This window comes from Fulmarus glacialis, unplaced genomic scaffold, assembly GCF_000690835.1.
Source record: "Fulmarus glacialis isolate BGI_N327 unplaced genomic scaffold, ASM69083v1 scaffold8870, whole genome shotgun sequence".
Classification (NCBI taxonomy): Eukaryota; Metazoa; Chordata; class Aves; order Procellariiformes; family Procellariidae; genus Fulmarus; species Fulmarus glacialis.
Genome location: NW_009187060.1, coordinates 1 through 23,558, shown reverse-complemented (window position 1 = coordinate 23,558; position 23,558 = coordinate 1). Strand labels below are relative to the sequence as shown.

At 45.8% G+C, this 23,558-nt stretch overlaps 3 protein-coding genes across 3 annotated transcripts; 1 reads left to right on the top strand and 2 right to left on the bottom strand.

Annotated features, from left to right (window-relative positions):
• Positions 1 to 233: 233 nt before the first annotated feature.
• On the top strand, positions 234 to 4,402 carry TAF8 (TAF8 RNA polymerase II, TATA box binding protein (TBP)-associated factor, 43kDa). Its single transcript, XM_009573710.1, has 7 exons — positions 234 to 400; positions 1,111 to 1,209; positions 1,503 to 1,565; positions 2,008 to 2,132; positions 2,454 to 2,601; positions 3,368 to 3,510; positions 3,967 to 4,402. Exons 1-7 carry the CDS (start codon positions 388 to 390, stop codon positions 4,108 to 4,110), a joined length of 735 nt encoding a protein of 244 aa, XP_009572005.1. The 5' UTR covers positions 234 to 387; the 3' UTR covers positions 4,111 to 4,402.
• A 3,162-nt stretch (positions 4,403 to 7,564) lies between these two features.
• PIFO (primary cilia formation) lies at positions 7,565 to 10,087 on the bottom strand. The gene is made up of 6 exons (XM_009573720.1): positions 10,063 to 10,087; positions 9,565 to 9,707; positions 9,133 to 9,231; positions 8,453 to 8,586; positions 8,052 to 8,178; positions 7,565 to 7,633 (listed from the first exon to the last, which is right to left on the bottom strand). Exons 1-6 carry the CDS (start codon positions 10,085 to 10,087, stop codon positions 7,565 to 7,567), a joined length of 597 nt encoding a protein of 198 aa, XP_009572015.1.
• A 585-nt stretch (positions 10,088 to 10,672) lies between these two features.
• On the bottom strand, positions 10,673 to 15,409 carry CHIA (chitinase, acidic). The gene is made up of 11 exons (XM_009573700.1): positions 15,385 to 15,409; positions 14,696 to 14,725; positions 13,664 to 13,865; positions 13,225 to 13,281; positions 12,954 to 13,119; positions 12,720 to 12,844; positions 12,124 to 12,247; positions 11,815 to 12,000; positions 11,540 to 11,659; positions 11,299 to 11,440; positions 10,673 to 10,944 (listed from the first exon to the last, which is right to left on the bottom strand). Exons 1-11 carry the CDS (start codon positions 15,407 to 15,409, stop codon positions 10,673 to 10,675), a joined length of 1,449 nt encoding a protein of 482 aa, XP_009571995.1.
• Between the last annotated feature and the right edge of the window lie 8,149 nt (positions 15,410 to 23,558).

The window sequence follows — 23,558 nt, the reverse complement described above, 5'->3', positions numbered from 1 at the left end:
GCAGGGCCGCCCCTGTCCTTTGAGCACAGGCAGCCCTGCCTTCAGCCCCCCGGTGTGTCACAGAGCCCGTCCCAGGGCAGTGCCCCACAGCCCGGGGGTGCCGGGGACAGGACCAGCGCCCTCGCCCTTCCTGGTCCCTGCTCCTGGGCCAGCAGCGCTCTGGCCTCGCTGCTCCCCCGGGCTCTGGAGCTGGCTTCGTTTCTCTGAGCTCCCGTTTCAGAACGGGGGGGTCTGTGTCCACAGAGGTCGGGCAGCAAGCATGCAACCACGCCTGCGGATAACTACTACCTGGCTCGGAGGAGGACTCTGCAAGTGGTGGTCAGCTCCCTGCTCACGGAAGCCGGCTTCGAGAGTGCCGAAAAGGCGGCGGTGGAGACACTGACAGAGATGTTACAAAGCTGTGAGTATCGACCTTTGCGAGTGTCCAGCAAAGTTAGACTGATCCCCTGAAGTTTCTTGTTTCTCTGTTTTCAAATTGGCCTTCACACTTTCATTTTGTGGTTGGGTTTTTTCCCCATTTTTATTATCTTGTGTTAATGATGTTAGCAAAAGCGGAAGGCTAGAGTACAGCCTTGGAGTCACAGGCTTCTGTAAGCGTGAGATGTTTGTCCGAACTCAGAAGTACTTACTTATCTTACTTAGTGGGTACTCATTAGATACTCATTAGGTATCCTAATAAGCTCCACATATTGAAACGCTGCCAGAATAAACAGAGAAATAACAAAGTTCCAGACGTTTGGTTAGTTAAGGCTGTAGAAGTCCCTGTGTTTGGCAGCTCTGCTCCTACTCTTCTGGGTGATGTGCCTAGGATCTCAGGTTACATATTTTTCTGAAATCAAGAGGTGATTAGGTTTTGGGTTTTTTTGTGCCTGTGATGCAGATTTGCCTTTGCATTGTGGAAAACATCTGACTCTTTGATCTTTAGTGTCACCATACTTTGCACATGCTTTAGTTTTAAAAATGCAGGCTGTAAGACACTGGATTCCAGGAGCTATTCATTCCTTGCTAAATTTGCTAAAAATTCAGGCCTCTGAAGCCAGGGTTGGGCTGATAAATATGCGTGGACACTCTCTGAATCAAATATGTGGTGGTGGTTTTTTTTCCTCCCAGATATTTCTGAAATTGGAAGGAGCGCAAAGTCCTACTGTGAACATACAGCCAGAACACAGCCTACGCTCTCTGATATAGTGGTTACTCTAGTGGAAATGGGTGAGTAGTCGACTGGTCCCACTAATTCCAGCTGCCTGCATTGCAGAAGGTTTGGGTGTGCTACGTTGGTAGGAAAATCTGTCCCCCATGTTTCTGGTGTTTGTGTGATACCCACTGTTCTTGGCCTCCTGTAGGCGCTCGGCTATCGCTGCAGTATGAATATATACAGAGTGCATGATTTTCTTTCTCATGTAATTTGGAGCCCTTGGAAAAATTCTGGAGAAGTCTAAGAGAAGGGATTTTTGACAGGATAAACTCTTGGTATGATTTCTGTTTCCTCTTTTGTATTTCAGGGTTCAATGTTGAAACGCTTCCTGCATATGCCAAGCGGTCCCAGAGGATGGTCATCACTGCCCGTACGTAGGAAATCCTTTCTCTTCTTATGCAGGAAATTGGAAATAATTCAGCATTCCTATCTGCTGGCATCCAGAGCTCCTGCTTTTCTGATGGATGATGCAGTCCACTGCTCCTGGAAATTTGTGTTAAGGATTCCTGTAATGACTGTGTAATAGGTGAAGGAAGGTACCCTCTGCCGAATCAGTTGCCTTTGCTTCAGCATCCTCATTGCACATGAGAATCCCCAGGATGGTTTTGTTCTTCCTGTGTAGGAGAGTAATCCTTGTTCTCTCTTGGGATGCCAAACACAACCTGAAGCTATTGCTCGTGGGATGTGCTCTGTCCCTTTTATAGGACCTGGAGACATGGGTCACAGCTCAGTATAAGCTAGCACCTTATCCCGAACTCCTGGCAGAATGAAGCTGACTGATTCGTGTGTGTGCATTTTTTTTTTAACTGTAGCTCCTGTGACAAACCAGCCCGTGACTCCCAAAGCCCTGACAGCTGGACAGAACAAGCCACATCCATCCCACATTCCTGGCCATTTCCCTGAGTTTCCAGATCCTCACACTTACATCAAGACACCAGTAAGTGAAAAAAGACTTCTGTGCCATTTGGGGTCTGTCTGAAGTCAATGACACCAGGAGTGGTGTATAAATATTTTTACTGTAGTGCTGGTACTGTTTGTCTAAAACATTGTTTCTACTGGCTTAATATATTGCTTGTTGTTTGCGGTTTGCCCTTGCTGTAGATTTCTGGCTAATTGACATCTGTAGCTCCCTGAAAATCTGTGCATGTTGAAGGTCAATGCTTGCCTGTAGCATCTGCATCCTAGTAGTGTTTTGAACTTCAGCTGTCTGCGTTGCATCCACTAATGGTGTTCTTTTTTTTTCCTCCCTGCTCCACAGACATACCGGGAGCCCGTATCTGATTATCAAGTCCTACGGGAAAAGGCAGCGTCTCAACGGCGTGATGTAGAAAGAGCTCTCACACGTTTCATGGCTAAAACGGGAGAAACACAGAGTCTCTTCAAAGATGATGTTAGCACATTCCCATGTGAGTTATCTAGGACACTTTGTGCTGTAAATGACATCTGTCTAACTGAGTATACACTCCATTAGAGTTCTTGCTACTGCAGGAGGGGAGCACTGAATGATCACATTGTGTTTGCCCTCTGAGGCACTGGAAGGCTGGGAAGTGAGGAATATTCTATTTAAAACGGGGATGAAAAACAGAATCAAAGCCAGATGGTAGGCTTCCACCCTCACCAAAGGCTCACTTTCTTCTGCTGGTGGAGAAGGCCTTGGTTGACAGGTGCTAAAGTCAAAGCTCATCCCAATCTCCGATCCTCTGTAACTTTTAAACAAATCATTTCTTCTCTCTTACATTTTTGTGGTAGGCAGTGGAGGTTTTCCTGTTTCTCTGTCTGCAAAGCAGTGATGAGAATTCCCACCTTCCCAAGGCTCACTGACAGCACAGATATCAGTGATATCTTAAGGGGGACCGAGTGATGCTTCAGTCTGTGAGATAATTGAACTTTTACAGAGGTCAGGAAGGACTTTTTGTGTTAGTATAATGCTGTGTCCTTGGCTGGAAACATAAAGGGGTCTCAGAAAACTGGAAATTAGAGACTGCCATCTTTTTGGGACAGCATATTTCATTCCTGATCCCTGGAAGCAACAGGAAAAGAGTGTGTGTGTTTAAAACCAGAACCAGTGAAAGTATTTGGTCTCTAAGTAACTGGTTGGCTTTGTGCTTCATAATCTCTGAGTTGAGGAGTCTTCTCCCAGCTTGCTGACTGTGTCCTTTTCCCTAATGCTAGTGATTGCTGCCAGGCCTTTCACTGTACCCTACCTGACAGCTCTTCTCCCCTCTGAGCTGGAAATGCAGCAAATGGAAGAAACGGATTCATCTGAGCAAGACGACCAGACAGACACCGAGAACCTCCCCCTGCACATGAGCACGGTACGCCCAGCCTGAGAGATCAAGGTCTCTTGGGCCTGACTTTCTTAAACTTATGAAACCTGGTTCTTTGCCTGTCTTCCTTGCAGCTGGGCAGAGTGGGTGGAAAATGGCAGAGTGGGTTGCGTTTTACCAGGTGTAAATGACTAAACATTGTCATGGTTCTTTAACTTTCTGCAGGGTGCAATGCAAAATGAGGTTGGATCATGAGCTTTCAGTACAACCTTCATTTCAATGTTAGGGGAGAGAGGATTGTCCTAGAATCCCACTGTTCCCAAAGGGGATCTTCTTGTGTTAGAAATCAGGAGTCCTCACCTTTTAATGCAGCTCCTTGTGTGCTGCTGTTTATCTTGGCTGTTGATTGTCTGTTTTGCCCATAGGTTATGTGGTTTGAACTTCTAAGCCTTGTTTAGCCTAACTTTGGTTGTTTATGTTTTGGGTTTTTTTTTAATGTGGCAGGATGATTCAGGACCTGAGAAGGAGAATGCTTCAGTGTTACAGCAGAACACCTCCCTGTCAGGCAGTCGGAATGGGGAGGAAAATGTGATAGACAATCCCTACCTCCGGCCAGTGAAAAAGCCCAAGATCCGCAGAAAGAAGTGAGGTGTAGCCAGCTGGCTGCTTAGAGGAAGAAAAACCCGGGGGGTTCACCTCCGCTGCTGTGGGTGAGAGACATGGAGCAAGACAGGAGAGGCAATCCGGCTGAGTGGCAGAAGCAGAAGAATGATCTCTCTCTGCCTAGTGAACTACACTCCCATCCTGGTTTACAGTGCTCCCTCTTTCCCCTCTGCTGTCCTGCTGACTTGAACGGTCAATGGTCAATTGCCTTAAAAGCATTGAAGGCCACTGGGTTACAGATGGGAATTGTCTCGTTTACTTTGGTTTGTTCCCGCTGTCGGCAGAATTTACTCTCTGAAGAGATGGGGGATACAAAGGTTCTTGCTGCTCAGTGCTTCCCAGCAGGCTCTACAGAATACAAAGGCATAATTCGTTTGTGGCTGTCTGGCAGGCTAAAAAAGAAACTTCTGCAATCAGCCTTGCCTGGCCTTATAATCTAAGGAGCATGTATTAACAGAGACAGAAAAATCCCAGAGAGGTTTCTTTCTTTGGATTCTTGTCAGGTAAAAGCAAACAGACTTTTCTTCTATAAACTAAAGGCGTCTCATGTGCTGGTAAGAGAGTGAAGTGTAAATATAGAGCTAAGATGCCATTTTATTCTCACTTTTCTGACTGCAGCTGCACTTCTAACTTAAAAGCGCTAAGTGTGGTGTTTACCCTGTTCTGATTTGAGATTATTTCTTAGCAGTATGAATGGCAAGATTTAACAGCTGCTTCAGGCTATTGTTCAGTTCTGTTGTTAGTTTCAACACAACTCCTTTGAGAGTTCACGCCTTCACCAGCTGTTTTGAAAGATGCTGTGCTGAAAATCTTGGAGTATGGAATAAAGCTGTATTGATTGCAGTCCGCAAGGCCATACTATTCATCGCACTTTTTTACTTTGTCCATTCTCAAATACGGGCTTTTATCAACAGCAGTTGCTCTTTTTTTTCCTCTTTATTTCCCCAGAGCAGACGACTTTATTTCAGCAGTGAAAATGACTGGTGATGGGATCATTGTAATTATTAGCTGGTTCTGGAGGGCTTTGTTTTGATTTTCATCAGCCTTTACTTAGGCAAAATTTCTTTGACAAAAGACTCCTGTAGTTTGGTCCAGTCTCCAGAGCATCTCTTCGGGATGAAAGTGCTGGGAGAGGCAGCAAAGACTGCCTGCTACAGACTGCCAGGCAGGTCATGGTTTCCTAGAGTAGTAGCTGAGTACAAGAAGTCTGTTGCAGTCACCGGGGAGACCAGAGTTATGTGTGTACATGTTCACCTCTGTTTAGTTAAGGCATCCCCCCAGGCCTCCCTCTTCCCCTGTCACCCAGGAAGGAGGAAGATAAAAAGGAGTAATTAATTGTTTCAGTGAGAACAGAGGTGTTCCTGCCAAACAATTTGAAATGACGTCTCTAGCAAAAAAGTCCTGCATGTGCCATTGTCACTTCTGCTGGTGCCTTGGTTGTACAGCATAACAAATGTACAGAGACATTGTGTATGTATGTATATATACAAATTTATATCTTTTTTTTACTTGGATTAAGCATTTTTCGTAATGAGAAAATCCCTCGCTGGGTAGGGGAAAAATGTAGAATGAAAATAGTAATTTTTATGTTCATAATAAAAGAAATTTTATCTCCTACAAGCAAAACTAGCTGAGTCCTTAATGTTTCAGAAGTGGAAAAGCACCTGAATGGAGTGTGAGTGTGTTTTCAGTGGGGTCTACAAGCGGTGGGAAGTGGTGTCCTTCCCTCTGCATCTCTTCCTTTCTTCACAGCAACACTTGATAGTTGAGAAGGTTGGGAATTTTCCAACAAAAACCTTGGTCCATTAGAAATATGTTCAGTGAGGACAAAGTGCCTTTTGAAATACCATCAGTTTTGCGAAAGCTTTAGTAGGTGGTTTCTCCAATCACAGGTGGAACATGTGGTTGAGAAGGACTGCAGAATCATAGGTACTGCTTACTTTCTTTTACATCTTCTCTTACACATGTATTTTTCTCCTGATTAGAAAACCGAGACAGATGAAGGTGAAGTATGTAATATCAGCCATGAATACAAAGGTGAAGCCTTAAACAGCTATAAAACCCAGGTCTTAGGACAGTACAATTTCCAGGGAGTCATACCCCCTCCTTCAAAAGATTGCACCAAAAGGGGCAAATGCAAATCAGCAAGTACATCCCTTTTTGACAGCTGCAACTACAAAGCAGTCTCTTGTGGTTGGGAGGGAAGGAGCCAACGTGCCTAGAAAAGACAGGTCTTGAGCAGCTGTTGTTGTGCGTATGTGAGAGCACTCGAAGACCGAAAGTGGGAAATTGGAAGAATGCATTTTGGTTTTGTAGCTGAAATTGGGCTACAGGTGAAATTTGCTATGGAAACGCCTAAAAAGACCCAGAAAATTTGAAAGCCTGCATTGTGACTGGTAGTTATACTGAGAATGAATGTTGCCTGCTCGTAGTTTTCCCCTGAGATTGAATCAAGCTTGTGATCATACAGATTAAGTCTGTGTGTGAAGGTTTGTGAACTTTCATATAAATCCCTAGGGTCTGAGTTGTACATTACAGAAACAACTGATGACAAATACCATTACCTTTCAGTTTCAGACTAAATTTATTTTCGTGGCCAGATTCTTAATTAGCAGCATGTTGCTTGCTCCTTGCTTGAGAATATCTTCCTCATGTCAGTAGGGAAAAAGCTAGTAATGCAAACGCACATTTCGCAGGCCATCTGCTCTAACCTGTCCCAGCACAGCTTCTTTCCCCAGGATGTTTGCTGTGTGCTACTTTAATAGAGTTGCTGGCTGTGCACAAAGCCATTATACTCTCTCTGAACATAGCTGAGGGCAGTGCAGTACTCTGGCTGTGCCACGTACGCCCCCATGTTTCTCAGCTCTCCTCAGGCTGTGGGTGAACCCTGGGCCTGGCCTGGAGCATCTGTTGGAGATGAGGAGATGGTGGAGATGAGGAGGCTGGGGAAGGCAGGTGGCGGCTGAGGAGAAGATGGTGGCGTTCGCTCCCAGTGCTGAGGGGACGGGGCAGCAGCCAACCCACCCTCTAGCTGCATTAATTTGGCTCCTTTGCGGTGCCAGTGAGGGCTGGATTTTGGGGGGAAAAGCACCTTGTGGCGAGGGAAGCCATGTTGGGGAGGGCAGTGAGGTGAGGTGTTTCCATGTTGACCCAGAGAAGATGGCTGCCAGCCCTGCCTGGGCCAAGGGGCCGAGGGAAGCAGGGCTGAGGGGTGCTGTGCACGGGACCCAGCGGCACCCAAACACCTGCAGAGGCAGCAGACACCTGGCGCGATACCAGGTAAGCACAACTAGTGGCAAGAAATGCCTCTTTTTGAAATGGTTTTATTTGGAGAGGCTGGGTACTGCAGATGAATGGCTCCACGAGTGGGCGGGAAGCAGCAGCGAAGCCTGAGCTGCCCCGCTGGAAGGGGAGGACGTGCGGCAGCAGCCCTGGCTCCTCAGCTGTAGTATAAACTCAGGTAGGCCACTCGGTCCCGGTGTTTCCTGAATTCTCTGTCTATGGTCAGCTAAAAGACAACTACTATCCGTTAGATATTAGCAATGACAATTGCTTCAGAAAAGTGCAGGAAGATGTGAGATGGTGTCGAGAACCTGAAACTGTGTTTTAAATCAGAAAGGTTTTCTTTTCAGGAGAGCTACATAGGGAAGTCTGTGCTCTGGTTCTCTCACTTTGTGGATGGAAACTCCCAGAGCAAATTTCTCAATAGAAGGTTTTTTTGAAGGACTGTAACTGTTTTTGCAAACCAGCATTTTTTGATAGAAAATTGCTTTGTATCTGGTGCCCCAGGCTAGTAGAGCCACGTACCCAGCAGGCCAGTGAGGAAAGGATGATGAAACATAGTGCAAAAGCGTTGAAGTAATCATACAATTTCCTTTGTCAGAAGCATTGAGCCAGGAATAACATCTCCTTATCCCTGTCCTTACCTTCTGCACCTCCATTTTTAGCATTCTCTTTGCTGGCATTGGCACTAAAGACCAGTCTGGAGACCCAAACTTCATCGGCCAAGTGATTTTTTTGTGTAATTGCTTGTCTGCTTTGTAAGTTCCAGGTCTAAAGAAAACAGACACAAAATATCTCATTTCTGGAGCTTGTGTATGATGTTTGTAATACTGGAATTTGCCAGCCCTACCTCAATCCATGGGAGAAATGCTTGCTGTGGTATTCTAGTCATCATGCTAAGTTAAAGACTAAAGCAGGGGAGCTTTCTGAAGATAAAAAAGCATTACTGGGAACTCAGTTACCTATCTCCCATTTGTGTCTTAGTATTTCTCTCTGCTAGTACTCCTGCTTAGTATGAAAAGTGTAAGAAAATGAGTTACGTTACCCAGGGAAAAATTCTTTATCTGAAGGCTTATCTGGAAATCGTGGTGTCTTAATGGAAAATGGAGCATAGGCAGGCTGGCATTTTCTCTCTTTATTCCAGAATGACTGGTATGTTGCTGGGCCGGGAGTCACAGTCTGCAAGAGATAAAATTTTTATATGGAAGACTTTGTTCTGCAAACCATTCCTATATGCTCTGATCAGCAGCCAGCTGGGCATTACAGACCTGCTGTTCAATGCATGCTTTGGATACTCTGATAGCGCAAAAAAAATCAGAACAAGTCAATTATGCACTCCCTACTCTTTACCCAGTGTGTCCTGTGATGTCTCTCCTAATATATTGTTATTCTAGAGAAGTTGGGCCAGAAAACAATAGCTTGTTTGTTCAGGTAGTATAGCTGAGCTCCCTTCCCGATTTTGCCTCAATATGTACATTTACATGTGCGTGTATGTGATACAAAGGAATATGTATATACAAATGCACGTGTGATGTTGCCAGAGCTCGTATGATCAGTCATCGGTCTCTCGGCTCAACACCTCCCACTAGACTATGTGTAAGGAGATCTGTAGCTACCGTATATATTAAGTTGGAGGCAGCCCCAGCAAATGTGAGTGAAACTGAGAGCCTATGTTGGGAACAGCCTACAAATTCTTGCAAAGCTGCAGCTCTGGCGCTTTCTTACCTGTGGCTCTGGTATGAAACGCTGGGCTTTTCTCGCTCCTATCACATAGCCTTTCTTGCTCAGTGGTTTATTTTCCAAACAGTACGTGAGGCTGCTTCTCTGCGATTCAAAAGCAGAAGTGTCTTACTGACATTTTTAAGACACCATTTGCATCAGGGGAAGGGCAGAAGTACATGAGCAGCAGACATTGTTCCTATTAATTCCTCTAATTTCTCACTACTGTAGAGCGCTAGGGCAGTTAGAGCCTTGAGGACTGGTACTTTTGGAAGGGGAGGGGAATTTCTTTTTCTAGGTATATGTGGAGACATTGTACAATGGGTTTGCAGGGCAGGTGTGGGGGACTCCGTGTCCAGCTGGCCATGGTCCTATTGCTCCTGTATTGTGTGTCTTCTGTGAAGGAAAAGCTCTGAGCATGAAAACTGAACAACTTACCTCTTGACTCAGATAACAGCCTGGCCCAAGCGAAGGGTCTCCCCTGATGGCTATCAGCTGGATCCCCAGCCTGTCTGGGGCATGGTGGATAGGGAACATTTTCCGCTCTTGACATGACCCAAATGAGATCCGCTTCTGCACATCTGTGACACCAGGAGAGGGAAATGCCAACAGCGTGATAAACCCTTGCGGAGGTGACCACTTGCTGCTTTTTTTCCTTCTCAAGTGTCTGCTGCTCTCTGCCTGGGGCTAACACTCCCCTTATCTCCCAGATGGGAATTTCCCCTGACCCTGGATATTTGCGAGGCGTCTGCCCTTTGGATGCCTGTTCCCTTCTGCCACAAAGGCTTCTTTTCCCCAGCCTGAGCAAACAGTAGCCTACCAGCCCGGTTGTCGGGAAGGTTGTTGGGGGAAGCCCGATGCCACCGGGGAGCTGCACAAGAAGGAAAGCCCTCGTGCCCACAGCCCCCCCGGGTGCACGCACCTCACACGGCTCACCTCTCGGCTCCCACTCCGCTGCCATGCTGCCCTGCCAGACGTCAGGATGTGTGTGTACTCCAGTTGCTATAGACACGGAGCAAGGGGTGCTGGAGGGAATGCTGGCGATGGCAGCACCTGAAGGGTGCAGGGAATAGATGAGGATTAATAACATCCCTGAGGATTGCGCTGTGTGGCTCCTGAGGAGCTGGAGGAGCTACTGTTTTCTACTCTGAGGAGCTGCTGTTTTCACACTGTAAGTCGGTAGGGGAGAGGTCTCGGGTGAAGCAGCCTATACGTTGTGCTGTCAGGACCCTTCTCCGTGATCTCTCTTGTGACACAGCCTGATCTGCCCCGTTGTCTGCTCCCTGTCTTTTTCCCTGTGCCTGGCTGTCATGGTAGGACAGCAAGAAACCCCTGGAAAATGCCATACTGGAATTAAGTCCAGCTTGTGGATGCAGGCCCTTCCCTGAGCACAAGTGTGATTATCATGAGAGAATCAGGGAGCATCAAAATATTAAGAGTGAGGTGAGTTGAAACAGTGACAATTGTTGTTTTTGCAGAACACTTTATTTAATCATTCCATGCAATTTGATCAGAGGTGTCTGTTTGCTGTAATAGCATTGTATCCTCATGGCCAGTTGCAGCAGGAGCAGCTGGTATCAAAGACGAGACCGTTATTGCAGCTCTGCACAAAGGTTTTGCCATTAATGCAGTTGTAGAACATGCTCTTGTTGGTTGGATCTGCGTAGATGCCATTGGTCTTGCCAGCACAGAAGTCACTAACACCAGAGCCTCCGCTCCCACTTCCACTTCCACTTCCACTTCCACTTCCACTTCCACCACTTCCACTTCCACTTCCGCTAGTGACTGGAGGATTGGGCTGAGCTGGAGGTACACCATCTGAAGTAAAAGCAGGAAAGGGCTTATTTTTGTGTTGACAGCCAGCCCTTCCCTCCCTCCATAGGCCCTTTAGTGGTAGGGTCAGCTATTAAACTGTGTTCCCCCAAAGTCTGGCCTGGCTCACACCAGGCCTTTGAAATATCTGGACCCAGGTCCAAGTTACAATCTCCCTCTTTTATCCCGGGGGATGTAGAGCGAAGGGATCTTTCCAGGGCAATCTCTAGTTGTGGCTTCCACAGAAAGTCTTTATCCACCAAAGCTCCAGAGGTAAAGGTTCACGCGTCTCTGAAGCCCTGCATCAGTAGCGAGCTAGGGAGTCACCTTCAAGAAGCAGACGCCACTCAAGCTACTCACCACCATTCTGCAGACCAAGACTGTTCTTCAGGGCGGTAATCAGGGGATATTTGCCTTCCTTGCAGAAAGTGCCAGTGAAATCATCCATAGGAAGGGCCCAAACCATAGCACCTCCAAAATTGTTCTTCTTCAGCCAGTCCACCTGTTCAGTAACAGGGAAGAAAACCCAATTAGTCCAGGGGCTTGCTAGTGCAGAAGACCTTCTGCCTTATTATTAGCACAGCCACACATCCCACCATACCTTGATGTTGAAGCTCTTGATGTTGTCGTAGCCAACCCATTCATTGCCCTTGTAGGCATAGGGCACATCCTGGGGGGCATCCCAAGCCTGGGTGGCTCCAGAGGCCAGGAATGTGCAGATCTAGGAAAGAAGGGGAGAGAGGGAGAAGTCAGCAAGTGTCCTACAGAAAAGGGCAGTTGGCATATTCCGTAGGTCCATGGGTTAAAAATTCCCTGCTGGGTAGTTTGAAGGGTTTTTGTGTTTTTGGTGGCCTAGGTGTGTAGGAGCACACATACCTCGTAGTAAGCCAAGAATCCAGCCTGCCTTGTGTAAGGTCCCGCTGGCCCAGGTCCTGATGTTGGTGCCCCAACAGCAGTGTCAGATGGGTTTTGGAGGTTGAAGTTATGTCCATAGGTTGGGAATCCAACAAGGAGCTTCTCAGCTGGAGCACCATTGCTCTTCCAATAGTTCATAGCATAATTCTGTAAAAAAACCCACCACAGTTAAAGTCTGTGTCAGGATCTGTAGGCAGGAGGATGACTCCTTAAACTTCTGATCACCGGTGTCATGATAATCTGTGACACAGTCTCGGAAAATATACTTACGACATTGAAGTAGATGAGGTCACCAGTGTCTGCTGGGCCTTTGTACAGAGGGCTGTTCTCCCCAGTGTATCCATCCCAGGGGCCATGGAAGTCGTAAGTCATCACATGGAAATAGTCCAGGTACCTGTGGAGAACATTGCTTGCGTCTATCTCCTGGCCTGCTCAGTCACCCAGACCTGATTGTTCCTTTAGTGCTGGCCGTTTACCCCACCACATCCCTGGCCATGTCCCCACTTTCTACAAATCTGGGTTCTTCAAGACTTGTTTCGAGCTGGCCTTGTAAGTGTTGGAGCCAATTCTCTCTGCCAGTGGAGGGAGGCAGAGGTCAAGGCAGAGTAGGAATTGCACTGGTATTCTGGGAACCAACAGATGTTCCCCAATGACTTTGAGCAGCCTGTTGTTACACTTCGCTTTCTGAGGTGTCCCCTTCCCACCAAACAAGCACCACTCTCATAGCATTCTTGCCTTATGCAAAAGAGTAGGGACCCCACGTGCAATGAGGTTGGTTTCTGCCAGCTAATGGCAGAGTTGCCTTTAACTGCTTGAAGGAAGACCACTTAAGTCACAGAAATGATACCTGAGGGTTTGCTACTCACTCTCCAAGCTCAGCAATCTGGTAGCCAGCCTGAATGGTGGAAAGTCCTGCAGCAACAGCAGCGGTGAGCATGAGACGGGGCTTGTTGACCTGTTTGGCTTCCTGCTCAAAGGCTGCCAGCATTTCCTGAGGGATGCCAGGAAACAACTCTCACCGTGGACTCTCTGGGCTGAGGCTTTGCAGCCAGAGCTGTGCAGAGCAGAGGCCTTGACCAAAACCTTTTGTTTCAGCTTACCTTAACCAGGACGGTAAAGAGAGTCTTGTCCTGGGGTGGGCTGCCCCTGGACCCAGGGTATTCCCAGTCAAGGTCCAGCCCATCAAATTGATACTGGCGCAGGAATTTGATGACGGAGTTGATGAAGGTCTGGCGGTTCTCGGGAGTCGAAACCATTGTGGAGAACCTAGGGAAGCAGAGCAGGACAGAGTTGGGATTTGGTTGGTGCCTCTTCCCCCCCTCTTCCTCCTTTCCAGGGTGCTGTTATGGGAAGAAGATGGTTTGAACTTACTTGGCTGTCCCGAAATTCCATCCTCCAATCGCCAGGAGGGTCTTCAGTTTTCCATTCCTACAAAGGAAGAAACAGGAACATATTTCACTACAAGGAATGGTTTAGTCTTACCAATTTCTAACATTACACAACAGACCAACATAAAGCACAGTGCTCTTGCTTTCCTTGAAAGTGTCTGCCTTTGTAGGCCGTGATCTCTTGGTGTGAAATCCAGAGAGCAAGTCAGCAGTGCACTGAGTCGCTGCCACCATCCTCAAAGGACCAGTGCTGGCAGCCTGCCCTGCTCTGCCCTCCTTTTCCCTCTCTGTCACTACCCGCCTCTTCTCTTTGGCATCCCTCGACCGTGGATTGGGTTGCTATTGTGCAGAGAGGAGATGCTGAGTAACGGGGTAGGACCTGAGAGGGAGAAAAAGTGATGCCCTTTGCTCTCCGTACGTACTGGTTCTTCAAGCCGTTGAAGGACTTGTAAAGGGTCTCGTCGTTCCATTCGTAAGTTGTGATCTCATTGTTGGACATCCCAGCAAAGGCATAGATCAGATGGTCGCACAGGAATGGGTTGATGTTGTCAGGCATGAATTTTCCCAGGCCAGGCCTATATTGGGACCAGTTGGTGAAGTAACATGACAGCACATAGGCAGTGCCTGCAGAGAAATAGAGGAGATGCGGTCGGGAGGGAAAAGAGCAGAGAGGGCATGTCTCTGAAATGCAGAAGGACCAGGTACGTAGCTGCATGAGGCCATGTTACTTCCTATAACCATCCTTCAAGTCACTCAGGAAAGGGAACAGTGCCCTGGGCTGCACTTAGGAGTTAGTAACTGCATGAGGCAGATCTAATCAGAAATGATTGGGCAGTTTTTCCTTGCAGGGTAAGGAGTTCAGAGAAAGTGAAGTCGGGTTGGTTATCCCTCTCAGAACTGGCTCTCCAAGGATAATAACAGATTTCTTTCCTCCCTATTTTGTTTCAGTAGATGAGTCGGTCTAAGAGCCTCTTGCACCCTTAAATTAATGAATCAGGGTGGTTCTGAGTGCTGGGTCTCTTTCCCAAACCAAATCTTTCTCCTTTGCTGCCAAGTAAGAAAGAACAGAGGCAGAAGGGATCTCTGATGAAGTGTCTGGAAGGTGGAAGGCTCTTTGCGTGTTTGCTGTGCCACCTGTTTGATCTGCCTTTGAAAACTTCTGCAAAGACCAAGCTAGTGGCTGCGCTCATGCTTCATTCAAGCTGAGCAGGAAGGGGCTGCTAAGAGGAGGCTTGCATGAAAGAAAGTAACATATTTGTGCTTTAGATTGAGCATGCCATGCTTCGTTAAGCTTTTGTCTTCAGAGACACCATCGCTGTGTGCCTGCCTGCCTGCCTCTCCTTCCTCCCCCGTGGCTTGTAAAAGAATTAGCTAGTAAGTCTGTTCTAGTTGCCTGCATGTGTCATAACTGAGAAGGGTTTAGTAGAGTTGTTTTTGGGGCAGAAAGCACATACCTATCTGGGCGTTCAGCAGGAGGGCCAGACCTTTAAAGAAAAAAGTGTGAAATTAGTCTTAGAACTGAGAAATAAGGTAATGCCTGAACTAGCAGAAACTCTCTGGTACATATCCTGTAATGCAGACAATAAAATTGCTTCTATCAATGGGCCTATTTTTGCTCCTCTTCATAAGGATCTGTCTGAACCCAACACAACCTGTCTTCCAGGTCACAATTCATTCTGATCGAAGGGGACACACAGAGGAGCTCATGGTCGTTAATGGCTCAATGTTCTGCTACTTCTTTCAGCTAGGGTTAGGCAACAACTGATCTTGGTGCCTACACGCATGGCTGAAACAGCAGAAGCCTTTTGGAATATACTCTGCTATGGAGACAGTAATAGCCTTTCTATCAGAATGACCAGTTTTCCTCCTCAGAGTGTCATTTTCTTGGTCCAAGATAATTTTTCAATTTAATAAAGCAATTAAATCAGGAATTTGCATATCTAAAGAAAAAGAAATCAACTCGAAAAGCAGTGCAACATATAATCATCCCGAAAGTAACTGCTATTTATTTTCCTTTGACAGAAGAGAGTGTGCTGCATTTTTAATCCCCCAAAATCTCCTGAATAGCCAGCCAGTATAACATTGAAAGAGCCACAAATACTTGTCATAAATATAGAGAACTAAGTTTTGAAGCAGGACTTACCGGTAAGCAAAGTGAGCTTGGCCATGTCTGACCAGGACTGATCTGGTGCAGACCGTTTCCCCCTTTTATTTCATGCAAGTCTTGTATCAACAAAGATGCACAAACATTACAAAAGTTGGTGAAGATCAGTATCACAAAAAAATGATACCATTACAATGGGCCTTAACACTCCAGCTGGGGACACCACTATTGTCAGGCTGTGCCACGTTGTGGTGCTGCAAGAGTAGTTGAAGAACAAGATTAGATTACTTTTATTCTTAAGAAATTTTGTTTACAGCATCAGGCTTTGTGACAACACTGGCTATTATGCAGCGATAGACCGCTGAAGTGTTCACCTTCCGCTGTCATTGTGTCTGCCCGGAGGTGGTAGGCACTGCCAAACCAAAGGTGGTTTACAAGGGTTTTGTCTCCTTGGCTGGGGCAGTCAGTGACGCAGGACTGAGTAGGGCTTAGGCTCACAGCAATGGGCTTTTTGGAGGATACAGGAACTGGCCTAACTTGCTGTAGGCAAACTGTCTGTCGGGATCCAGGGGGCTTTGTGATCTGAGCTGTCTCTTGCCCACACCATGTGAGCTTGTTGTCACTTCACGGGAGTGGAGAGAGTTTCCTGGTGTCCCATCAGTAAAGGAAAACCAACTCAGCTTCTGCCAAGTCATTCTCCCACTTGCGAAGATAATTTTCTTCAGGGAGAAGCATTATTTCTTGGAGGTCAAGCTCTATGAGAGAGACCCCAGGGACAGGGCACCATGCAGGTTGCATTTCCTCCCACACTTACTCCCTCCTCTTTCTGATCAGCTGTTTCCCAAACTTAGAGACCTCTGTGTTGCCAAGGATTCATGTCTTGACTTAGCTTTCTGTGATGCTCCATAGGGAGAAATTACCCAAATCTCTTTTGTTCTATACGAGCTTGTCTCATTTTGTTATTTTCAGGATGCAATGTCTTTCTTCTAAGCATATCTGAATGGAATTTTTTAAAAGGCAGGTAGAGGTTCTGAAAATAACATTTTTAACTCAGAAGATTCTGTCTGCACACTCAGGGCTACTGCAAATGGTGGAATAAGACACAACGTGCACATGACCAGTTGCTCTGCACCAAGTTGTTCTTTAATTCCTGATAAGATGATGTGAAGGTGAGTTTCCAGTACGTCACCCAGACTTGGTTGAATGGGAGCCTGGAAAATGCCCTCAAAGTTGCCCATATCACATGCTGGCACTGAAGCCATTGACCTGCCGTTAAAGTTCATTAGACTTCTAGATTTTGTGTATGGAGTGGATGAAATACGGTGAATGAGGTTTCCACAGCCTTGCACCCATCTCCTGTGAGATGTGTCTGACAACTGACTCTCAGCAAACTCTCTAAAAACTGCTGTTTTCCCCAAAGACCTTAGCCATCCTGGCTTTGCCAACCTCGGTGTACACGAGCCATTGCTTTAGAGACGTTATTTTGTTCTCCCTGCCCTTGCCATGGAGATTAGGCAGGTCACTGTGGAAGGCTACCTGGGGAGAAAGGTAAAGGTCAATGCAATTGCGCCGTGTGTTTTGGAAAGCCCTATCCTAACCCTTATCTCGCAGAGGTACGGATATTGGTCTGTGGTACAGAGATTGTACCACAATCTCTGCTGGTACGGGGAGATTGGAGCCGACAACCAATACAGGCATTTGTGCTGATGGCAGCGTTACGACAGCCAAGGTTCATGTTAGCAATGCAGAGACGTATATTATGTAGATGGGCCCTTGGCAAGGTATATGCAAGATTCGGCTTTGGATTTCCATGTGAAGCAAGGCTGCTTCCTATAGCATTGGCAATGCAAAGATGCTGTTGAGCTCGTATAAATGCATTCTGGATTTATTTTTTCGATGTGAGAAGCTGTGTGATTTTGCCCATAAAAATCTAGGGAGAGCTATGCCTGTTTTGGGCTGCTGATCTGATGTTCCTCACTGCAGGCAGACAATTTATTACTCACGGAGACAATCTGTTGCCAGAATGGTCCTCCTCAGCGTGAAGTGGTGTTCTTGGAAATTCCTTGGGAATTCTTCTATGGGAATTTACCCCAGATATGTCTGCATATATGTATATATGTATAACCTATGCTGGGAGTAGCAGGGAGAAACAGTATTTCCTGCAGTAATATAGATTACCATAGGAGCAAGTAAGGGCATTGCTATCTTCTATGTTGTCAGACTTTTTTTCCTTAATGGTGGTTACTTTTCTAGCTCTGGAGCCGCCTTCTCTCATCTCTTTTCACAAATTGTTAATATGACCAACAGGAAGCTATTCAGAATTGTGGAAACTCCGTTGAAGCTAGTTTGCTGAAAGTTTCTGAGGAGGAAAAGGGTAATGTTTGGAGGGAAGACGTAGAGGTAAGCTCTTTCTGCCAGCTTGCTAAATTTTTCCTTCATCTCTTGGGAGAGTCATTTCATCTTGTGCTTAAATTCTCTTTAATGGGCTGGACAAAACCAGCTGTGCATGAAGGAAATCACGACGATTAACTTTCTAGTGTCAAGCACTTTAAGGGTGTTAAATATGATCTGGCACTATGGTAAAATGTGATAAACTCTTTCTTTCAAACCCATGCTCTATACTTGGCTGGGTGGTGCTTTCTGGTACGCTCCGGGAGGCCTGTATGGGAACCTCATTTCCTTACGAGCTAAAGGGTTGAATCTCCTGAGAAATCAGCGTGCTCTCTCTCACTTAGCATACAGTACAGCCTTGTCTGATACTAGCAGCATTAGTTTTCAGCTCTTTCATTTTTATCAGCTACCCTCATAAAAAACTCTCACTCCCAAAGAATCATCTAATTCCATGAATTAAACGAAGGAAGAAACTGAGTTAAAAGAAGTAGTTTCCCTGCACATGCAGCTTCTCGATTTGCAATTAAGTGCACCTTGAAAGCACTTTTGCAGGAGGCGAAATAAAAGCAAAATAAAAGTATTAGCATGTAGTTTTAACTAAGGACAGCATCTTCCTCCTGCTTTACAAGAATCTTGGAGTCAGTGGCTGGGTACTATCAGCAATTAAAATATCCAACAGTAGGTGTCAATGTTGTTTGCTCTGCCCAACCATTTAGATGGAGTGCTTTTCTAGCAATCTTCTGATAACATTTCAAGAAGAAATGTGCTTGCAGGCCAGAAAGCTTAGTTGCTACTAGTCTTTGTTTAATCACAAATAGAGATCTGAGATTAACAGGATGTTTTTTGCGCTTTCAAATAGAAATGGAATGCTTCATTCTTGCTATAGAAAAATAACCACGATAAAGGCTAAACTTTGTTCAGTTCATTTCTCCAGAGCTGTATAACCTACATAAGATGTGACTCTCTTAGAGTGAAAGAGGAGCTATTAAAGACATCTGTCCAAAAACTAGCCTAACCTTGCAACATGTCAGGATGCCTATTAAGACATTAGTCGTTTTGTTGATACGCCCAGGAATCGCATCCCCTATAGAAGACCAACCCAGTGCCTTGGCAGGGTACTGATAAATCCATGCTTTTTGGCTATCTCAAATGTTTAAGTCACCTACTTATATCTCTAACAAAGAATTTAGGCTCACTTTCTGTCTCTTCCACCTTTCCTCACCAGCATAGTAAATATTTATTGCAGGGGAAAATGGGCTTGAGTAGTCAGTTTAAAGATAGAAACTTAATTTCCCTGGGTCCGTGTTATGTGTGTGCAGTCTCTGCAATATGCCTAGTTTTATTCAAGTGGCTTTGGGTGAAGCAGGCCTAAATTGTGTGTGGCCTTGGCATATGTCCCTTATTAATCTGCTAGGAAAAGGAGATTTCGAACCATCTCTGATGTATTTATGGTTTCCAAACCTTTCCTTTCTACTGGGCACTTTTTTGCTGTGGAGCAAACTGTGGTTTTCACACTGGCAAAACATGAGACAAAGCAGTCACACCAGATTATTCACTCCAATGATAAATGTAGCAGGTTCTCCTAACAACTGCCTGGTTTTGCTCAAAGCTCTGTATACTTGATAAGCATTTTATCATGAAGATCAGAGCAATCTTATCTGCTCCTTCCTGGCAAACTAAATCTAAATGCAGCCATCTCCATCCTGGACATAGTAAGCAGCTTCAGACTCCTACCTGATACTTGATCCTTTTGGAGTTCAGCTCATGCTCCAGGGCCTGTAAAAGAGAATATACTTCTGACGCCAGCACATGTCAATGGCCTATACCACAGCCCTGCCTAAACTGTGCCGTGTCAAATATCAAACCTTTGGGAGCAGCAAAAAGCAAGCAGAACAAAATCAACAACCCCTTTGTACATAAACGCCTGCAGCAAGAAGTAACCCTTTATTTTCACTTTGCTGGAAGTGAGAGAGCTTTTGTGCCATGATCAGGACAGCTTGACTCCACAGTGTTTTTATTTCTTAGCTTTTACCTTCCCATCTTGGCAAAAGTTTTCCTGCTTGACTTGGCTTAAAATCTAAGGGAGGAATATCAACGAATCACTGACTTCTACTTTGAGTTGTGTTGCTTCCAATGCCCAGTCTGGGAGGTGTTTCTGCTTTAGAGAGAGGAATGGTGGAGTTTCTTCCTTTCAAAAGCAGGGTGAAAGGTATCAGGAGTCTGGTCATCCTGGACCTAAGGGAATGACTGGAAACATCTTTACCTCAGCTTTAATGTTCTGCATATCCTGAGGTTGGAGTTGAGCTGGAGGCAGGGGAAGGAATAGACTCTGCAAGCTGAAATTCTAGTAGAGATGCATGGAGCATGTTTAAAGAGACCTATCTGGGTCTCCTATCCAGAGCTTTGGTGATATTGCTGGTCTCTCAATGGCTTAACAGCTTTTAATAGCTAAGATCTATTTGGGGGCTGCTGACCTTCTTGGAAAACCATCCCACTCTCTTCAGGAGTCTGACAGAGAATTAAGAAAATATGGCCACAGTGTCAGTGGCCAAACGTGTGAAAATCTGACTCCACATCCAGTTGGGTACCTATACCCTTGCTTAAGTTACTGCCACTATAATCTGATGCCTGTAAATGGAGTCCTGAAAAAGGATCTCTCCTACCTTCAAGTCACATAATCCTTGGACATGTCCTTCACTGTGCAGCACACAGAGCTGATGGTGGCTGCTGTAATAGTATCTGTGCAAAGAGGAGATAGCTGGAACGCCTGTGGGTCTGGCATCTGCTCAGCTGCCTGACTGAGAGCTTTGAGAGTGATTTGGGAGCTGTCCTGGTCCGAATCCCTTTCTGTTCTTCTAAACAGATTATTCGGTATAGCTGAAAGACTCATGTTGCTGCTAACATGAGAACCATCCTGTGGGAAGCCCAGGCTGAAGAGCCAGCACCGCTACCTGCAGTGTAACATGGTCTATCCAGGAGCACATGATGTGCAGGAAATGTACGGCATCTGTTCTTGTCTAGATTCACGGCAAGAAATTAGGAGCTTTAAAGCTCCTCAGATTCCCTCCTCCAAAAGATAATCACACCATGTAGGTCTTGGGCAGGGACTTCACACAGACAGGCGTTCAGGGCACTTCGCCTATATAGGATAGCCAGGAGAGACTCGTATCTCTTTGATTCTTACGACACTAGTTCATTTGTTTAAAGGTCTCTATTTTTAAGCCTGCTTTCCCCAATACTAACTCCTTGTTAGGCTGGATCTGTTCTGCTTCATGCCATCTTCCTCTGGCATTTGATTTCCCTTCTCTCCACAGCTCATTGAGTGGAACTAAAGAACTGCTGATTTTCAGATACCAACCATTCCCTGCCTCCCGGGGGAAATTCTTGCCTTCTGCATGTACATTCCCAGAAATATCATCTGTGACTCACTCTGATTACTAAATGCTGCAGCCATCTCCCCAGCTACTTCTACAGAGTGTCATCATTTATTCACCTTTTGTCCCCAGGTGTATAAGGACTTAGAAGAGTTATTTTCATGAGGAATTCGATGCAGTACTGCAATCACCCATTGCATATTCTTTCCTTACAGCACATCTTTCATCTTTCCTTATTCTCTGTTGGCACTAAACTGCTATAATTAGGCGCTGTAAACAAATCTCAAGCTTCTCTGATGTTTTGAAACACTCAAACTTGATTTCTGACTATCCTGTTCCTCAAATAAACCTTGACTCTGCACTGCAGGCATCCTACTAACATTCCCTGGTGATCAGGATTGAGGTAATGAGTTCACCAGCTCTCTGTGGTGGTCATGAACTCCAGCAAACAGGGTGCTCTCTTCACCTAGCAATGGGCTGCAGATCCTTCCACCTAGCCTTGTATCCAAGTGTTAGTCCCAATAATTATTTCCTGCTCTGTCAGCAAGTGAGAACAGGCCTTCGAAAGGGGGCATGTGTGCATATGATACAGATTCACAAATTGCTCGCTTGCACATAAATATCTGTGCCCTAATGCAGGTGTGTGCAGGTGGGCAAAACGTACTGCAAAAAGGTTATAAATGCATGAATGAACATGCACATGGATATTATTTAGCAAAGGAAATATCACACACAGAATGCTTTGTTTCAGCTGCTCTGGATTTTTCTTTCTCTATTTTTATGCACCTTATGTCACATGAAAATTTTTTATAGTCTGATCTTTTAAAAATTGGATTTATTAAAGCATATAATCTTCAAAAAGCCACTTAAGATTGATAATGCATATTACAGCCTAAACTACTATAATCTATTATTTAGAAAAATACCAGCACCAACCATGCAGATCTTGAACTTCTTACAGTCAGGATTCAAAGTAGCAGGTTCAATCAGGCTGCTCCATATAACATGACCTGTTTTCCCCATCCATCTCACGCCGACAATCCCCATTATCTGTGAGGAAAGAACCAGATGCCCTGGATTGCGAGCTGAGACTAGCTGAGAATATTGGGTGCTAATCCATCACTGAACGCTGCAGCCGTCACCAAGGAAGGCGCTGACGTATGGCTATCATCTTGCATTTGCTTCCAGTGTTCATAAGGTCTAGTTGTTACCAGTAACTTATAGCAGGGCTACAGGAACTTCCTTCCAGGCTTGTCCTCTTTCCTCTGAAACCTTCAGAGGAGGCTCTGCCCCCACAACAGCATCCCAGCTCATCTAATTACTTACTAAGCTCTTTTTCTGGTTAGCCGACATCTGCCCATTTCCAATTAATCCTTGTTCACAAGCTCAATAACCTGAGCCATCTGTATAAGTAAGAGAGATAAGCTTCCCATTAAACATTTACAGGACATAACAAGAGAGTATTGAAGCAACTGTTGCTGAGACAACGCAGGTGGGTGTCTGTGTGCAGGGGAGTAGCTGACCCTGCGCCTCTAACTGCCGTGATGTAATCAAACGAGAAAAATAAATGGGTCTAAAAATGTATGTGGACCGTCATGCACCCCGAAAAAGGTACGTGCTCCTCTTGCTTACGTCCATGAACGTTTTTGCTACATTAGCATGATAAAGGCTTTTAAAGTAATTCAATAGCATTTTGGGCCCTAGAAGTTCTAGCAACCAAATAGACTTTACATAAAACATTCACTACTTAAGCAGCAGCTCTAGATGCCCTTTAACCTCAAATGCTTAAAATAGCTCAGAAGTCAGTCTGACCCTCCCCTGTTCAGCTTTCCTGAATAGGGTGAAACATGTCCTTAATTCTAGGCAGAGACATTATCTTTGTCCCCACGCTTCATCAGTTACTGTCCTTGTTTTGAAGGAACAGTTTTGTTTCAAGATCTTGCTAGGATGGGGTTTTATCTCGCAGAGCGCCTCCGTCCTTTTTCCCATTCAAGGTTTCCATCTCTGGGGCAGCACAGAGAACAAGATCCTTTGCCAATATATCCCATTCCCTCAACAGTGATTAGTGCCCACAGAGGAGTAAAGTCTTGCCTAAAAACCTTTATGAAAACTAAGGAGTCTCAGGAATGAAGCCAGGGCATTGACAACTTTTTCAGCGTATCTCAAGATGGGGTGAAGGGTTGGCAGATAATGGCTTTTAAGATTGTAAAGAGTTTAAGGGACCTCAGAAAGGGGGACGGTGGCTCCTCTGCTCCCTCAGCGCCAAGGGGAAGCACAAGCAACCGGGGCAGAAAGCTTCTGAGCTGCGAATGAACTTCTCCAAGGCTCGGGGGACCACAGTGGTCTCGGGGGACCAGAGGGACCTCGGTGGCACAAGCACAGTGCTGGCCCCTTCACGGTAATTCCGGTACGGAGCCACGAGGGGGCGCCCCCGGCCCCGCCACCGGC

What these genes read in the sequence shown, in the direction of transcription:
- TAF8 (XM_009573710.1), top strand. An exon ending in GAGGATGGTCATCACTGCCC is followed by an intron (nt 1,566 to 2,007) that starts GTACGTAGGAAA and finishes TTTTAACTGTAG; the next exon opens with CTCCTGTGACAAACCAGCCC. An exon ending in TCCCCCTGCACATGAGCACG is followed by an intron (nt 3,511 to 3,966) that starts GTACGCCCAGCC and finishes TTAATGTGGCAG; the next exon opens with GATGATTCAGGACCTGAGAA.
- PIFO (XM_009573720.1), bottom strand. Translation starts at nt 10,087, where the DNA reads ATGGCAGCGGAGTGGGAGCCGAGAG. An exon ending in GCTGTTATCTGAGTCAAGAG is followed by an intron (nt 9,232 to 9,564) that starts GTAAGTTGTTCA and finishes TTTGAATCGCAG; the next exon opens with AGAAGCAGCCTCACGTACTG. An exon ending in GATAAAGAATTTTTCCCTGG is followed by an intron (nt 8,179 to 8,452) that starts GTAACGTAACTC and finishes TGTTTTCTTTAG; the next exon opens with ACCTGGAACTTACAAAGCAG.
- CHIA (XM_009573700.1), bottom strand. Translation starts at nt 15,409, where the DNA reads ATGGCCAAGCTCACTTTGCTTACCG. An exon ending in TCTTTACCGTCCTGGTTAAG is followed by an intron (nt 12,845 to 12,953) that starts GTAAGCTGAAAC and finishes GGCATCCCTCAG; the next exon opens with GAAATGCTGGCAGCCTTTGA. An exon ending in TCAAGAGCTTCAACATCAAG is followed by an intron (nt 11,441 to 11,539) that starts GTATGGTGGGAT and finishes GTTACTGAACAG; the next exon opens with GTGGACTGGCTGAAGAAGAA.